At 38.2% G+C, this 19,197-nt stretch overlaps 1 protein-coding gene across 1 annotated transcript; it reads left to right on the top strand.

Annotated features, from left to right (window-relative positions):
- The first annotated feature begins 11,239 nt into the window (after window positions 1–11,239).
- LOC133122107 (protein TUNAR-like) lies at window positions 11,240–17,848 on the top strand. The gene is made up of 2 exons (XM_061231840.1): window positions 11,240–11,275; window positions 17,663–17,848. The coding sequence occupies exons 1-2, from the start codon at window positions 11,240–11,242 to the stop codon at window positions 17,846–17,848; spliced, it is 222 nt and encodes a 73-aa protein (XP_061087824.1).
- Window positions 17,849–19,197: the final 1,349 nt, after the last annotated feature.

The raw sequence follows: 19,197 nt of genomic DNA, 5'->3' as shown, positions 1-19,197 counted from the left end.
GTGTAGGCACAGCACAGCCAGTGTTAGCCAGAACAAATTGCCTCAGACCAGTACAGAAGAGGGGAGAAAAGGGGAGGGGGGTGGCTGCCATGTACAGAATCAGACAGAATCGCTTGAATGAGTTCTTTAACAAGTCTTCCAGAGAAGCGTCCTAGAGTTGGAAGAGCTTCCCAATTGCTTGCATCATGTGACCTGTCCAACATTGGAGGGGGGTGGCTGGCTGATGTGATTGGCTGACACAATAACTGCATGTGCTGCTCTACCTCAAAAAGAAGAATGAAAACCTGCAAACCAGCTATGCATACAAAAGTGCATGTGCTAATGTCTAACACACGTTTTTGTGTCACTACTTTTGCGTTACAAATACACTATGTATTCATATTGTAGTATACTAGTTTTTTAAAACCCAGTCTGTGTTGATAGCAAGACAAAATGAGTTGTCCTTAGACATGCAGGTGTGTTCAAAAATGATGCTCTGCACATTATAAAATGATGCTCTGCACATTATAAATTCTACAATTATAACCAGACACTACACTGAATGAATACATTGCTTTATAATAGAAGAATAGAATACTACATTCCAGAGTGATTTACAATGTTACAATCCATAAAATGCACTGTTATTAAAAGATGGCTACAAGTACAAGCTATTTAATTACACTGCAATATAGAATAAGTGTTGTTGTGAGATCACATCCATTATCTCTATGGAAATGATGAGGGCACATAATAGTTTAATATTAGATTTCTCGTTCCTCAGGCTTGCTGAGCGGGGAAACATCATGTGTCATGTGGGTGCTACTGCATGTGTACTAACTGCATGTTGCTCTTGGTATGTGCTGTACTGTAACTGCAGTACCACTGCCTGCACAAACAAATGAGATGAGCCTGGATCTGAGGGTATCCAGGTCTTTAAATTCAGTTACTAATGACTGTAGAGAGGGTAAGATCAGCATAGCACTGTTGGAGGACAGGAGTCTGTTGCTACAACAAGAAAAGATACATGCAAATATCCTGTAATAACTAAACAGCAGGATAACTAAAAGCCATAAGTATAATTGTAGCTGTAGATGGCTATAAAGCTTACTCATGAGAATGTTTTTTTTTTTTTTCTCTTTCCAACAATTTTACTGTACACGTTATTCTATTTTTTTCACTAAAACTATACATTCTAAAGCACTAAGGGATGCTGTTCACCTCAGAGTCAGAGCACCTTACCTCCGCCCTGGACAGCAAATTTTTATTCACCTTGATAAAAATTTGGTGAAAAGAGTGAACTCCACAAATATCCTCTGGCTAAATTCAGACAGCTCGTCTCTAGTGCCAAAGTCAATACACCACCTACTGAGATATGCACATGGTAGAAAAAGAGGGAAATCCTGAACTTCTGCCAACAACTGCTTCTAATCCTCCAGAGAAAGCCAATGTGCTATCTTCTCAGGATAAGCGGCATTGTTAAACTCCTGCTGTTAAAATCATCCAAATTCAGAGTATTCCATTCCCGAGTTTGAGATTTCATGTTTAATATTTAATACCCGAAGATCTTCTGATCTCTCAAGGATCATGCTTCCCTAATCCAGCTCTGATATGGCTCTATGTTTCATGTGTTAATATCTCCTACAAAACAGATCTTTGATCAAGTACTTGGCAGATCTGCATCCGTTCAGACATGACAGATGGTTTAACAAACATATTGAGATTTCTGGGGTATATATTCATATTTGATACCATGCTCAGGAAACGCACAATATTCTCTGGCATTCCACTGTAGTTATAGGATTGCAGTAATATCGAAAGAAAAGCATTCAGGAATGCATAATCATTTTAAAAGAAATTGCAAACAGCCCTTCTGAAGGTATTGAACGGCAGATGGTGAAATGTGCATGGTAATTACCCAGTAGACAATGTAGTCATTTCATGCAATTTCAAATCGTATGGCCTAATTTTGCTAGATATCAAATTATACAGCTCTCCCACTTATCTGAAATTCTTTGAAAGGCTCATCTCATCATTACTGTATATTCTGAAAGTAGTCGACAGTGTAGAAAAGGGTTGCAATTTTTTTTTCATTTTTCAGAGTGAAGATTGTATCATGAGATCCAGAAAGTGATGGTTGAGCAGATTTTGAATGTGAACAGTATGTGTGCAGTACACTGCAGTGTGATTGTTAGAATCCCATGGGATTTTCACGCACAACAGTCTCTATAGTTTGCAGAGATTGTGTGAAAAACAAGAAACATCCAGTGCGCAGCAGTTCTGCAGGCAAAAACGTGTTGTTAATGAGAGATCAGAGAAGGAGGGCCAGACTAGTTGAAGCGGACGGGTAGGTGACAGTAACGCAAATAAGCACACATTACAACAGTGGTATGCAGAAGAGCATCTCTGAACACACAACGTGTGAAACCTCTAAGTGGATGGGCTACAGCAGCAGAAGACCAATAAGTCTAATAAATACCTAAAAAAATGCTCACTGAGTGTGTGAAGACTTGATAACAACAGAAGCAATAAACCTTGCTGTTCCAAATCCCTGTGAAGCGACAGAGTACCTCAAAGTAATGATCAGTTCTAAAGTAATGTAATAAAAGTGGTCTGGTCTTTTGAGGAATAAAATGTCCCCTGCTCTCATTTGCAACAGCTGATCTTATTACAAGGTGGAAGATTTACAAAGTTAATTATTCTAATATCAATATTATTGGTCATGAATTTTAATGGCCACAGCAGCACAGATTTGATATATATCCCCAAAGGTGATGTGTTTTTTTTATGTGATATTAAAATGGTTCATTTAACATGGAAATCTACAGGGCACAGTACAGAAAGGTAACTTTCAATCCTGCATGGTGGGATATTGAACAAGGTGATATTTTATGAAATTATTAAGATTGATATGTATTGACTAATTAATCACTTTGCAAGTCAAATGTTTCTTTCCTTGGATATTTGCTCCATCATATACTTATTTTGACATTATTCAGCTGATTTTGAGCAGTTGCAAAGTTGGGGCTGGACCGCATGCACTTGGCATCCATTTAACATCCCCTAGGAAGCATAATAATACAAAATAGTACGCAGTGATCAAAACAAGATGCCCTACTGCACTAGAAATCTGTGTTTCAACTATTGCTTCTCAAATGATTTACCATGTGAGTTACGGTAGATAATTTAGGGAGTAAACTAGCTAGCAAGCAGGCTCAATTGAAGAGCTAGCTGGCTATCAGATGAACAGCATGTGAAGAGATGTGCACAGGAATCAGTACTGCAGGCTGGCAGTCTTGTGAGCACTCAGAGTGTTCTGGTCAATGGAAAAGCAGCACTCCAAGGCTGTCAATCACTGTTGAGAACTATTGACATTTGAATATTGAAGGATTCATTCTTTTTTTTTTTTTGGTTTAAGGAGCGCCATCAGTACAACAGATCAACAAACCAGTTCGAAAAAACAGAAACAGTGAGGGCCATTTTAGCATTCCATTCTGCAGAGCTGGAGTTATCGAACAACAGTCCTAATTGTTTAAAGGAATGCAGTAAGTCAAGACTTTTCTATATTTTTATTATAGTGTTTGTTAAGCATGTGTGTCCACAGAGTGCCCTCATCAACCCAACTGCCTTTAAACTTTCTTCTCATTCCCATAAACCACACTTTTATGTTACATTCACTATGGTGATGGTTTTATCACTCCACTTTGAAAGTTGAGAGATACCTGATAACAATGTACCATTGTTGAACAAATGTATTTCTCAAAAGTCACAGTTGATTGATGATGTTGGAGATGAAGCTGGAGTTTTTTCCTCAAAACCTAATAATTAAAAAGTGAAATACAGTATGGTACTTACAGTACCAATGAGCAGTGTGGTGAATATATTTCAATTAATTTCCATAACATTAAAATATTTTAAGTGTATATGAGCTGACCCAAGAATGATCTTTGTGGGTACAGTTTCTTTCTCTGAATATTTGAGGAATAAAAACAATAGTTGTTGAATTGGCAGCATGCTTTCATGTTCCCTACCTCTCTGCCGCAGAAGTATCGGGTAAAAGTTTGGGTTCAGTTGGGAAAATTGCAAGTTGGGTTTCAGAAAGCCTACATGTATTTTCCTCAAACAGCCCACTTGAGTATTATTTTATTTAAGTCATTTTACAGCATCCATTAATTTATAATTGCATGCATTATTTTTCAGCCTTCCTCAGATTTTTTTAACAATTTGAGGCTTTAATTATAAATTGTCTGTGGCTGGCACAGTAACCTGAAGGGTTAGTTTCAAGCTTTTAAAAACATTTCCACAAATTTCAAATGTCCAAACGTGTTCACCAACCATTCTCATTTTCATCCATCAAGTCAGGGGAGCAACATCAATGTCCTCTTTGAATGCCCCGATTCACAAAGAAGTGAGCTGGAGGAAGGCACCTCATGTTCAGCCTGAGTAAGCGAACTCTGGGCACCCAACTGGAGGTCGGTAGTCAGCAAGGAGCCACGGTCATCCCAGCCAATTGAATCCCACCCTCCGTGAGCAGCCTGGTTGCAAGTTTGCATAACCCTATGGGACACTGTGGGACTCCAGCTGGCACAGTTCAAATGTGATGCCAGGCCATTTGGCCAATCCACACACTGGAAGGGGCTTAACAGGATTAGTCACCGTACAGCCACAATCATTCCATTCCAAAGTAGTTTTTTACACATTTCACACATACGTGGGCATTGTGTAACCATCTTCTCTGATTGAAGAGACTATCTTTCCACCCTGTTACATATTCCATATGTATGGGGAAAGATCCCCCCTAGTCTTTTGACATGGATACTTTTTAAGACCCACCAGCTGTGCCGGACACACTCTCATTAGTGCTCTGTAAAGCACCCAAGTTGAACGGCCCACTATGTCTGTCGATCACCAGGCACTGCTCATCACCTGCTAATACAATCCCTACGGTGAAGCATGGTGGTGGCGAAATCATGCTATGGGGGTTCTTCTCAGCGGCAGGGACAGGGAGACTGGTCAGAATTGGAGGAAGGATGAATGCAGCCAAATGCAGTGAGGTCCTTGATGAAAACACAACTTCCATGCAACTTCAGACTGGGTTCACTGGTTTCTACACAACAATGACCCAAAGCGTACAGCCAAGACAATGCTGGAGTGGCTTTGGGACAAGTCTCTGACTGTCCTTGAGTGGCCCAGCCAAAGCCCAGACTTAAACTCCATAGAACATCTGTGGAGTGACCTGATGGGAAGTGACCACAGACACTGCCCATCTAATCTGATAGAGCTTGAGTGGATCTGTGGGGAATAATGGGTCCAGGAACTGCCAAAAAGTCCATGTGTGCAAAGCTTGTAAAGACTTACCCAAGAAGACTCAAAGCTGTAATGGGGTTCAACAAAGTATTGAATCTTAATGTTCTGGACACTATAAATGAGAGGTTTCAGTTTTCCCTCTGCAATTATGGGTTACTGAGTGTTGATTGATGGAAAAAAATGGCAATTCTATCAATTTAAAATCTACAACAGAATAAGGTTAAGGGGTCTGAATACCACTGTATATCTTAAGCATATTTTAAGTACAAATCTGAATTATTACATGCAGAGGAAAAATTCATTCATTTTTAATTCACATTCAGACCTCACAGATTCTAAGGGAGTCTATTTTCAATTCATGAAATTCAAAACATTTAATGTACTGACTTTTACAGGAACCCTTTTGTTTAAATGATATAATTCAACTGACACATCACACAGTAACTTTTTTCATTCCTAAATCCCAAGTGAATGTGATTGACAGGGAACACAGAACTTCTCAAATCTCAAAATAGCATTATCAGCATTTTACTGACTATGAAAACTTGTAGTTTACTCTGAAAATAAAAAAATGAGAAGGAGCATACTGGGCCATTTCTGTTGAAATGTATTCATCTTATTTTATCTTTGGTTCTTTGGGATTTGGTATTGGAGAACTTTGCTTCGACCTGTGCTGTGGCACAGGTCTGCAGAAAGAAACCATAGAAGAATCCATGAATTCATTTGGATTTAAGATTGAATTACTTCCCTCGGTCTACATTTATTTATGGGTATAACTATGCTCGGAAATGAATATTGTAATTTATCAATGAATATTCTATTCAATGTGTAACAGTATAATAGCTTTTAGACAAGATATGACCCTTTTTGTGGTCTAGTGGAGGTCTGACTAAGTCAGAAAAAGTTATCCATGTATCTGCTTTTGAATAGGGACCCTTGTGTGCAGAGTGTCAATCTGGATGAACATGTTTATTCCATTTTTACACAATGAACTTGACTCATTAGTCTCACTTTCACTGAAAGTGTCAGGTGATTATGCTGAAGGTGCTCACTGCATGCATACATTAGCATTTTTGGAATGCTTTTAAAACTAATGTAAATGTTTTTTTTCCTAGTGCTTGTTGAAGTGTTTTTTTGAAGAGATTCTGTATCAGGTGTTTGCTTTTACTTTTGGCAGCTTGTCTTGTTCTTCTTTTCAGAAGTAGTACTAGCATTTGCAAAGTGTCTTTAAGCATGTCAATTTAGAAAGTGCACAATTCACAGTAAAGATTTAGCGGCACACAATGTATTCTACACAATGTTACTGCAACAGCATGGCATTCAGAAAGACATCAGCGAATCTGTCAATAATTGAATTATAATGCAGTGTAGATAAGAAGACAATGAGCTTAATCAATGGCTGGTTGGATCAAGTTTCCAAGGTATTGCAGATTTACAACTGGACCATGTCAGGTGGATTCAGGGCCACTTCAGGTCCATTCAGGGCCAAGCCTGAAGCACAAAGAGAAGCCCTCCCTGTAAAGGGAAAAAGAGAAAAACAGCAAATTGTAAGCAATCATATAATAATGTCTTGTGCTGCAAGGTTTTCAAGCTCTTGGCTTCCCGTTACCTGTCATATCAATTTCTGGTAGGAACAACTTCCAGCCAGCGCAATCTGTTAGACTCTGCTCTCAGCTTTAAGTTGCCTGAATGGTCCCTTCATTTTCTTCACAATTAGATTAAACGGCAGCCATTTCAGGAGTTTACTTTAGCGCCAGATAAAGCTGCACTGAATCCCACTTAATGGTGCCCTCTGCCTGACCTTAAAGCGTGCTCTGATCTGAATTCAGGGGAGGACAACTTCCCGCTCACAAATTCACTTTCGAGAGAGGAACTAAATATAGACACAGCTCAGAATATCAGAGCAAGAGAGCGATTTGCAATGTTAAAGCCAGTTGCAAGATAGGTGTTTAAATACAACATTCATGGGAATGCTGCCTTTAAAATGTATCTGCAGTAACTATAGTATTTGTAGACATTTCATTTTCTCCTTTGTTGGTATACAACGAAGGATGAGTTTTAGCTTAGGTTAGAGAGCGAGAGAGAGAGAAAGAGAGAGAGAGAGAGAGAGAGAGAGTGTGTGAGAGAGAGAGCTCTGTGCACAGGCATATCTGTAGCTTAGCAGATGAAAGGATTCCCCTGTTCTCAGGCCTACAGCCACTGATGCTCACTGACTCTGCAGTAAACACGGAAAGAGAGGCAGGTCCTGGAGCTCTCTTACCACTTTACAGTGAGGCTGGAGTTTCTTCATTTGCCAAGCTGGAGCTGTACTTTGTACTCAGAGCAGCGCATTCTGGCTGTACTGGCCCCCGATTTCTTATATAATATATAAATATAATATAATTTTCCTGAAAAAAAACAAAACACATTTTGGATTTTCATTTTGAATTATAATGAACCAAAACTAATAAGGTGTTTTAATGTATTTGAGTACTGTTAATGTTTAATGTATTTGAGTAATTTGAGTAGTCTTGAGTATTGCCTGAGAGGTGTCTTCAATGACTGTTTTCTGATGGCAAGAACTAATTAGCTTTACTGTCATTTTCATTGTTATGAATGTAGAAGCTTGAAATAAGTTAATCTAAGATGGGGGGCTGAAATTAAGCAGTAAAATGACACACCCTAGTGAGCTCTAAGAAATTCTTCTTTTACATTTTCATTTTATTGCTGTCCATTCCAGACCATTTAATGTGCAGAGTGACATAACTGATTCACACATAACACATCACACATCAACCCATTTGTTTTGTCAATTTTTTTTATATCCTAAACTTACCATTAACATAATGAAATATTGTCCATGTAAAAATATAGGACGTAAGGTATGTGCAATATATAAATCCAATCATTGCAAGGATCACTAAGCAGGGACTATGAAGTTATCTAATTTGTATCAACTTTATGGAGCGGAAACCAGAATTTGATCATGGTTGTAGAACCAGCATTAATCAAAAATGTGCATTTATGCTGCCTATGGTATGGTATTAGTATTTTACACACACACACACATACACACACACACATACACGCCCACACACGCACGCACACACACGCACATACACACACACATAGATTTATAACACCTATTTTATACTACATTGTTCAAAAGCAGTGTTGTATACTGCATCCTATTAGTCCTGCCCGGAGGGGTGTATTAGGGTCCTAAACAGCTCAACATCTCATGGGGATTTACTGATCTTTCATTCACCATGCCTTCTGTATGGCAATCCATATGTTATGAAGATCAACACATTTGTGAGGAAATGAGTTCTTGGTCGGTCATACATTTGTGCATACATCTGTTTCTCTGGGTATCTTGAGAAGTGAGTGTGTCAACAGACTTACACACATAAACTATCACATCGTCATGGGGGAACTGTCATGGACTTCTTGTCCGTTGGCCAAGACTAAATGCATTGATAAGACATCTTGTGACACAGAGATCAATGTCAGGGGTTGAGCTGATGCTAACATTTATTCTGCCATTCATAAAAAACTCAAAGGTGACATGGTCATACTGTCATTGTCCTGTTAAATATATCTATCGAAAGAGTTCACTCTGTTTTTCATTGGAGGAGCAGTAGTAATGACTTGTTTAGCACTGCATAGTCCATTTAACACATTTTAAACTGGGCATGTCCTCAAATTCTCAGCTCACTGTGCTCTGTCATCTGATTAAGGTCAGATGTACTTTGACACAGCTCATTTAGCTGAGCAACAAACAAATGTCATGACTGTTGTCAAAGTCTAATATTAGAGTTTAACTCAACCACAACAAGCAGACACATCAAAAGTTGCAGTTGGTCTATGAAGGGTGTTATACAGTCTAACTTGCACACTATATTTGTTGCTTACAACCAAACTGCATCAAAACGGCTCACAAATCTCACAAATATACAAACAACTCACCTGCAACTTGAGTTGCACAGTGATCTAATTATCTCACGTTGATCATTTGCTTGAAGCATAAAATTGTCATTTCAGTCCATTTATATATTCTGCCCACCTAGTAAAAACTATGTTGTGTGGACACTCAAGGAATAAGTAGTCATTATTGAACACTATGCATTAGATTTCAACCATATTTGTGATTTGAATATAATTTCTTGAATTTCAGATAAGATTAGCAAGCTTTAACTATTATTTATTAATTATTTGGTAACCTATACATGTCTATGTTCATTTTGTATGTATCCAGATACTTTATTAACTTCTGGTCCATAATTGATGAATGAATACATCTATGCATTAACCACTAGAAACTGAAGTTTTTTTTGTAACCTAGCTAATAAATAAGCCCATGTGTGCTTGCAAAAAAAAGAAGCTTTATAGACTGAACAGGGCTGTAAAGAAATGAAATATCTTTGTCATATGTTTTCAGTAATAATAATGCAGGAGAGATGTGCCTCCAGTGTCACAAACCAAAGGCTTTAATGAGCCATAGTTTACTTTCCACTTTGCTGGAAAGACAGATATATTTATCACAGGGTGTTGTAATATGAATGAATAAATGAGTATATAAATTCATGGAGCGAATCTGCCTGTTCCTTTATATACAAAGTGTAATACTGCCTGCCCGATTTGCACTTTAATGCCATATTTTATATGGCAATGACAGAACTACATCTGGTTCGTAGTGCTCATATGCATCTTAAGTCACGGAGGAGAAAATAGAGGAGGAAGATTAGACTTTAGGATAAATTTCGACGATGAATTCTGAGTGTCTCAGCAAGTCGTATTTCATGTTCAATCAGTGTATTCATTGCCAGCTTTGGCCCCCCTCAGTTGAGCTCAGTTTTTCTGCTGGAGTGAATGCCCCCACACAGCCTCATGCAGTAGCACTGTTGTACAGAGCCAGGCCAGTCTGTGCCAGCTGCCAGCCCACACGGCCCTGTTGGTCCTTCAGGTTGGAGTAATTGCGGTCGCTCCGCTAGTGTGGCTAACTCCATGTGCTTAAAAAAGGGAAAACATCCACCGAGGAGAGTCTCCCCTCCATCACCGCCGCTGTCACAAACGCTTCTTGTCGTCAGGCTTTCTGCGGCTCCCCAGAGCTGGTTGCCAGGCAACCTGGGCTCCATTAATATGCGAGGCAGAAGGAGCAGGGAATGCCTCCCGCCTCTAGAGCGGGGAGGCAGCGTGGTTGCTACACACGAGCGGAGTCCGCTCACTCAGCGTAGCGTGCGAGAGGTGTCTGACACTTCTCCATTAAGCAACTCTGAGCTGTGAGGGCCACAAATCATATACCTGTACACGAAGGTGCCGAGAGCCCCACGCTGGTCATTGTGGGAATTTGAGTTCTTTCGAGATCCTGTGTAAATTTGGGAAACTCTCCATTACACTGGACGCAAGATCCTGTGTAAATTTGGGAAACTCTACATTACACTGGATGGAAGAGTTTTGCTTCATAAATGAGAGAATACACACGGCAATCTCCTTGAGGGCTACATCCCTGTTTTTGTAAAGAGGAGAGAAAAAAGAAATCTTTGGTTGATCAATGCGGAGCAGGATGACTAAAGGGGAGAGATAATCCTGGAGAGAAGATAAGATCTCCTCTACCCCCCGCACCACCCCCGCCCCCTTTCCCCCCCTATGTTCGTCAACTCCACAGACCTCCGCCTGCCCTCGTCCTGACAGAGGAGAGAAGAAGAAGTGAGCCACCTCAGCCCCTGAGCTGAAGAAGAGAGATTAGAGACAAACTCATCCTGGCGCCTGTGAGATGAAACTCGGTGAGGGAACATTCAACTGCATCAGGGAGCGAGAGCCAACAACTGCCCCCGACTTTGACAGCCCGCTGGAAGAAGACACAGCCCTCCCCAGCTCCTTTGCCCATCCTGCGCTGAAGAATGAGTGGAGACGACTTTCCAGCTAGTTGCCAGGGATGTTTGTGCATCACAGAAAGGCCGTCTCCTTCAGCATGTCCAATGCTATGTTACTCCTGATGCTGTGCAAGGTAAGTGCTGTCACGTACCTTCTGTCAGGAGTCAGTCCTCCTGTGCAGGGCTCTGGATGACTCTCCCCAGCGGATCGTAGCTCAGTGTACCAGCGTGTCAAGAAACATGCTAAATTGAGAAGGGATCCTTGCTGTTTTGTGCACTATTTGTTGTGGATTATTTTATTGTTGTTACTGAGTTTAGCTGAGGTTCAGCAGTTCTAGCTATGAGATGCTGGTGAACACTTGAGTTCAGTGTTGAGAAAATGTTGATAAGGCTAATGATAATGACTAATAATGACTAATAATAATGACATGTAGTTTAAAAGTGTTGATTTAAATGGCCATTAATGGAAATAATATGGAGACACAGTCAAAATCCTTCTGCAATCACTCTGCAATCTTTCCTTTGTTTTTTAGTCTTTGGAACAAGAAGATTAGAAGGATATTTTGATTTTAGCAATGCCATTCAATTCCAGTTCCAATTCCTTGACACAACCTAATGTATTTTCATGTTCAATTAATCTATATTGCAATTTGTGATTATTCACATGACAATGATCAAATTCTAAATGCATAAAAAAACCTGGTTTTATAAAGTTCAAATTTGTTTGTTTCAGTAAAGATGGCATGTTGTTATCATTCAGTTAAAAAGTAATGTTTGAAGAAACAACAACAAACAACATATTACAAATCAGCATATGTTATTATAAAAGATTTGTACAGATGTTAATTACTAATCACTCATACATAAAATATTGCTTAACACTCGGTTGTGTTTTACTCACACTGAAAACTTGTATTTGTACAACAATTAAAGTGCAGTTAACGTGAACGTTTGATGTTCTGAAGCATACCTTAATTGACACAAATAAGAAAAAAGGTAACATATTTCTAATTTATCATACAGTCCTCTTCAGTGCAAGTTCAAGTTATTCTCACCATACAGTATATACAAAGTTATTCTACATATACAGATACATACTTGCTGTACTTAGCTAACGACCAAAGTTAATCTGTTTCATTATAGAAAGTCGTGTTATCTCTATAAATTGTGTGTTTGTGTGTGTATGTGCATGTGTGCCTGCAAATGTATGTGTGTGTGTTTGTGCATGTGTGTGTGTGTGTGTGTGTGTGAGGGAGAGAGAGAGACAGAGAGAGCAAGAGTGAGGGAGAGATTGAGGGAGGGGAGAGATAGAGAGAGAGGGGGATTTATTTGTATTAATTCAATTCTATAACAATGCCAAAAGCATCTCTGCCTGTCAGAGTCAGTTAATGTTGTGCAATGTTTGGCATGGTTTGAATTATTCAGGTGGCAAAATGTTTCAAGGTTGACTAATTTTGAGGCACTAATTTTGATTAGGTGAGCTAGAATCTTTATTTGTTTTTCAGGTATGATGTTCCGTTCATTCTCCCTGCTTGCTCTTTTTTAAATCATGCTCCTGGCTTTGGTCTCAAAAAACAGATGTGGTCCCCTTTAATTTAAGTTCCCCAACAGAAAGAAATGCTTAGTTGCACAATGATAAGTGTTTTATTGGGATCAAGGTATTTTTTTAACTTCCCACAAAAGTACAAAATAACCCCTTCTTCTGGATCGGCAATGTGCAAAATATAATAAAAGAACCAATATTTTGTTACAAAATATTGAAGTTATTAATTTATTCTACTTTTGGTAGCTTGTCTTTTATTTATGGGTACAAAATGTACTGTTACAAACAGAGCCCTCCGTACAAATGCTGTTACAGTATGTTCATATTGATTAAACCAAGCAGTGAATTAAAAGGGGGCTAAAATCTTTTACACTTCAGTGCCATTATTCGTGGAGTGCATTTTCATGTATTCATCTTCCCAGAATTTGTCTTCTTTTGTAATGCAATAGTGTTTTTATATTTATGATGCTACATACTGTGTGGCTGCCAAAAAGTGCAAACTCAGGCTTGTTTTCTTCTTCTTCTTCTTTATTTCTGAACTGAATAAGACCCACAATTACATTCCAGGCATAATGAAGGCCTTTTTATTTCACCTTTTGTGCAAAGGTTGTAGCTTTTTAGACCATTTGTCCACCAGTTTACAATAAAAAAATATATAAATATAAATATAAATAAATACATAACTACATAAAAGCATATGATTTGTTATCTTTTCCTAGACATGCAGTATTGTTTGAAAGCCTGATGGTGTAGGATCCAGGACAGAAATTGCAAGTGCAACTAAAACCATTGTTCCCAGAGTGCTTACCAGGTAGTAAACATATGAATGGACTTCGATCCCAAACAGCTTAACTGGATATGTGCTAGAATTGCATGTTATCACATCATGGCATATCTGACCATGTCTGTGACACAAATTATTTTTATTTTAGTGTGGATGGTTGCATCTGTCGCAAATTTCACATTCAATTCATAAGCTTATATATCTGCTTGAGGAACTGGAAATAAAAATAGCAGGAGCATGATTGAATACAAATCTACCTAATACAGATTACTGACAAATCTATAATACAGCAGTACTGACATGGCTATAACTGTTTTGTTAAGAGTACTCTTTTGTGTGCCTTTATTGACAACCACAAAGAGGTCAAAGGTCAATTGCCCTAACAGTATTCTCAAAGCGATGGTAGAATACCAAAGTCTGCAAGGCGTCTTAAAGTCCATTATAGTCTATCCTGTCATTATTGAACCTTCCTCTATGTCTACCTGTGTGTGTCCAGCACCTAGTCTTCTCATTTTTAGCATGTTTGGGTCTTGTTATTCTCTGTCTCAGTTGCATTGTCATAATTTTAGATGCTAGGTTTCCACTGTATTCCACAAGAATGACTCCCACATTTATTTATATACAGAATTATGTACATTGGTGAAATTCTAAGCATATTTGATTGCACGACATGTATCTGTATCCATGTAAAATTGTTCATGTTTTGTTGGATGCACTCCAGAATGTGCTGGCAACATGAAAAACTTGTTTAGAAATTTAATTTGCAGTGCTCTCAGAATGCAGGCAAATACAGTGAGCTCTGACTTTGCTGTATATTTTTCTTCCTTTCTGTACTCTATAATTGCATCTTGGTTTGCCATGTAGAAATTACACAATGAACATATTTTATACATAGTGCCCCATTTCAGGGCACTATTATGTGTGGAACAATGGCTTCACATGTGTTTCTGATTAGTCAGGTGTGTTCCATTGATTCACTATCTTGTTTTGATTTTGATTGCTTTGGAGTTATTGGAATTTGCCAAATGTGTGCCAATTCAAGTCAGGGATACCATCACAAGGCTGATCAGAGCCAGGCCAAACCTTAAGCTTACCAACTGTTGGAATGCCATTAAGAGGGAAGAGGGCACTGGTGAGCTTAATAGTCACAAAGGACCCAGTAGGCCAAGGACAACCTCTACAGTTCATGACCAAAGAAGTCTCACCACAATGAAGAAAAGTCCCCAAACACCTGTCCAACAGATCAGAAGCACTTTTCAGGAGGCAGGCATGGATTTGTCAGTGACTGTCCACTGTAGACTTCACAGACGGAACTAAAGAGGCTATACTTTCAGATGAAAATCAGTAGTTAGCTGCAAAAACAGGATGACCAGGTTAGAGTTTGTTAAGAACTTTAAGTTTGTTTTGTACATACAAAATGCAAACAAAATCTTCATCTGCCAACTTCTGGGAAATAACTCTTGTAGACAGATGAGATCAATATTAATTTGTAACAGAGTGATGTCAAGATCCAGAACACCTTCCCCACCTTCGCCACCCGCATCTGTGAAACTTGCTGGTGGGACTGATAAGGTCTGGGCATGTATGGCTGCCACGGGTACTGGCTCATTTGTCTTCATTGATGATGTAACTGATTAATTCTGAATTAATTCTGAAGTGTAAAAAAAGAAGCATCTTATTAGCTCATGTTCAACCAAATTCCTCTAAACTCACTGGATGGCACTTCACACCCACACATTCTTCAAAAGCAACATATTCCTTTTTTAAAGCCAGTAACTAGAAACTTATTGACTGACCAAGTGCACATTTCATATGCTGAAGAGACAACCTCAGGCAACTAGCACCCAAAACAAGCAGGAGCTGAAGTTAGCTGCAGTACTTGGCATGCCTCAATGGATTTCAACATTTGAAATGTGTCTCTAATTAAAGTCTGATGTTTTGAAAGCTTCAGCTGCACTGATTGAGAATTTGCAAATTAGTCTTAATCTGGATGTTCCATGTATTAATTACAGCAAAACAACTGGATTCAGTTGGATTTACAGTAAGGCTCAGAAGCTGTTTAATGTAAGAATGCTAAGATGCTGCTCATATGTTTGCTTTCTGGCAGCAGAATACAGATAACCTTTATACGTTTTCACAAAAAAGGTATTCACTTCATCTATTTTGTGCTAATTAGATGCCATTTCATAAACTGTTCCATTAGATACACCATTTCCATATGACCTATGTACTTGTGACTGAGAACCTATCAGTTTGACTGAGAAGTATAGCCTAGCTATAGAAGAAAATATATAGAAGAAATTACATTTTTTGAATGATACACAATCAGTGCATTTTTAGGGATCCGACAGATGTCCTTGCACACGAAGATGAGTCCATGCCATTACCCGGAGCCAACCTGTCAAAGCTTGCCAAGCAAGATGTTTCACTTTGCTGGATACAATACTATTGATGGGACCAAACAGAAGTTTCATCTGTACGGCCATTTTATGAATCATGTATATGCACGATTTAGTAACTGCTCATACAATAAGATGTAGGATGAATTCCACACAAATTCTATGCATTAGGCTCCAGGAGTACACTATATCCACATTTGGACTGATAGTTGTACATGTTTTAACAAGTGCATACCCTAGTACTATGTACTGTGCAAGCCTTTGACATTAGGGCTTTGAAAAAAACCCTGTGAGGAAGTATCAATTTAAAAATGGTTTCAAAAACAACAACAAAATGTATCTGTATTTCACAACATTTTATTCCTGTCATGAAAACACATTTTAAGAAGTCCACTATATTTTATTCATCGAATGACGAAATTAATTTATTTTTGATGAAAAATCACTTCCGAGCTCTTAAATAAAAGATCACTCCATAAAAGCCTGCAAGACGTCCATTTCAACATTGACGGAAATGTCTGAGTATAGAGATCCCCCATCTTACCAGATTGAACCTTTTACATACCTATAAGAATGGTTTTGTTTGACCCAGACACCATTGTGGGGGATTTCCAATCTTCATGCAGATTCAGATCATTCCTTTAAAAAACTGGGGATAAATATGGCAAGGAAAACATGAAGGCCATGACTAAGAATCCCTTTTATGTGTATGAACATAATAGTGAAGGTAATTGAGTATATACCACTTGTTTTTACATGACATATGTCACGCTGATTATAATTAACAAACCTTTCTTAGGGATTTGTTTGTGTAATGTTTGAGATATAAAATATACAGTTCTTAAATACAATGTGTGCTGTCAGTATTTCTAACTTGGCCTATGAAGTACTGTTTTGACAAACACATTTTCAGTGTGATGTTGAACAAATCACAGGTTAATGTTGGGCTGAAAGTATAAAATAGGGTAACATCTTTTTATTGCAATTAGATTGCAGATTAGAGTTTGCAGTGTAAAGGTGTTTCATAGACTACATTTTAAGAGTTAGCTTGATATTCAGAGCTAAAAGTTCTAAAAGATACTGTGGTTCCACTTTTTTTTAATACAAATGAAACAGTCTCTTATTTACAAGGACAGCTATGTAGCTCGGCTAGTTCTCTAGTAAAGGGCAGTGAGGTGCAGTAAAGTAAAAACCTTGTTTAAAGTTACTCTGACTGCATTCTCTGGCAATGCAACCTCAGGTTTAAAATAACAATGTTGTCCTTGCTGACTGGTAAGTTGTTTGTCTTTGGAATTCAAATCCTACCTTGGGCAGATCTCTAGCTCATTACAATTAGATGGGTGTATGTGCATGCATGCATGTCATATAAGGACGAAAAGTATAGGAGACTCAAAATGACAGCTTGAAAGAACTGTTGGGTTCAACTGTAATGCTCAAAATAATTAGATAATGTCTGATAATTGAATGAACATACACAAAATTTGGTCACTAAAAATAAAATGTACAACTGAAACTGTTGTCATTATTTCCTTTATGCATTATACAAAATATGCAAATGGTGACAGGGCAATGTTAGATTTTTTTCACTTTAATTTAATTATTCTGACAACTGTGCACAGCATGCAATGGTCAAATTAATATTTTCTAGTGTGCATTTATTGTCCACACCATGCCAGAAAGCCATTTATTTATTTGTTTATTTATTGATTGTTCTAAATTGAGTCTAAAAACAGAATTATATCTAAGTCAAACATCACATAGAATATCTCATGCTATGTGTGTCTTTCACCAACAGGTTAGCCTGAGAAGAAAGCTGCAGATTTTTTCTACGAAAATGGTAAACACTTCCATCAGTGATGAAGAAAGGGGAATTCAAGATAAGGAAAGCAAGGAAGAGTCCATATTGGCTATGCTAGGGATCATCGGAACCATCCTCAACTTGGTTGTCATCATTTTTGTGTACATCTACACTACATTGTGACCAGAGAGAACACTGAAATGATTGGAAAGCCTTACATCTTCCATGTTTCCTAAGATGTTCATGTTGAAGGACTCAGAGTTGAGCACCAAGGTTGTTGATTTGTTTGATCAACAGAGCTCAAAGGGATCATACCAAGAGACTATTGTCGGTAGGACCCTTGAACCTGGGGCACTGGTGTGATGATGAATTATTATATGAACAATGTTTCCTGTTCTGTATATATGCATGAGATAATGACTACCACAAATGCAATTTGGAGTAATTGCTCATGCTTCAGTTTAGCCAAGACCCACATCGCAGAACTGCTTCTGAAATGCAGTTTTCATTCAGGCTATGTAAAACACGCACGGAGATTAAGAGACAGCCGAAACACATGGCTGGAGCACAAAACCGTGAGCCGAACAAGAATTCTTACATAAATGGGGCAAGCAATCGGTTTTTACGCAGGACACGTTTAAGATTGCTGTGAACTATGACAGTATTTGCTTCTCATTTGTAATTATAAAAACTCAGAATATACTGTAAACTATTTTGTTTATACCAACATGACTTTGATATTTGTAATGTGTCTGTAGGATAAAATAGTTGGGGTAATATTTTATTCACCCTTCAATTGTGTTTTTACTGCCTAGAGACGTAGCAAAAGCTGCTTATTTGAAGCAATTTATTTTTACATGTATTGGCAGAAATACTTGGTTTGGTATACTTGGTGGTACTTAATTATTTGGGTTTAATTAACAAGTTATTGAATCAGTCAAGCTCAAAGTCTAAAATTAAAATAATAGTCAAAATTGGAAAAAAAATAAAGTGGTTTTGTTTGAAGAAGGGAGTTATTTGAGATCCTAAGTAGTCACGGATCAGGATCTCTCTGTGTTCCTGACAGTTCTCTCTCAGATTACAGTATTCACATGAGGCATTCAATTATTTTTGTTCCAAAGAGCAGCACCAAGTCTTAGCATAGCAATACCTTTCCAACCATGTCTTCTTAGGAGACCTCATCCAGGACTCACCCAGCTTCCAATCCAGCCATAAAAAGTTACATCTATTAAAGAAGGCCATGTGGTGGGAAACTACTGTACGATGTTGGATAGTGTATAGTTTGCGCAATTCTATAAAGGTAACAGTGACATTGTACATGTAAATACGATTACATGGTGTGTACTTGGTCCTTAGTGCATTTAATGTGATCATAGGTACGCCAACGTGAGATAAAGTGATAGTTTCATTTCAACTTTCTGCTTAAACATTAGTGGTTTCATTCACTATACTCATGCCTACAGCTGTATCATTATATCAAAACTTCTGTGTGATCTCTTTATATTTACTCTCCATGTTACTCATGTACAGTT

The sequence above is a fragment of the Conger conger genome, chromosome 1 (genome assembly GCF_963514075.1).
Source record: "Conger conger chromosome 1, fConCon1.1, whole genome shotgun sequence".
NCBI lineage: Eukaryota > Metazoa > Chordata > Actinopteri > Anguilliformes > Congridae > Conger > Conger conger.
Note: the sequence above shows the minus strand (reverse complement) of the source record. Positions and strands in the feature narration are given on the sequence as shown.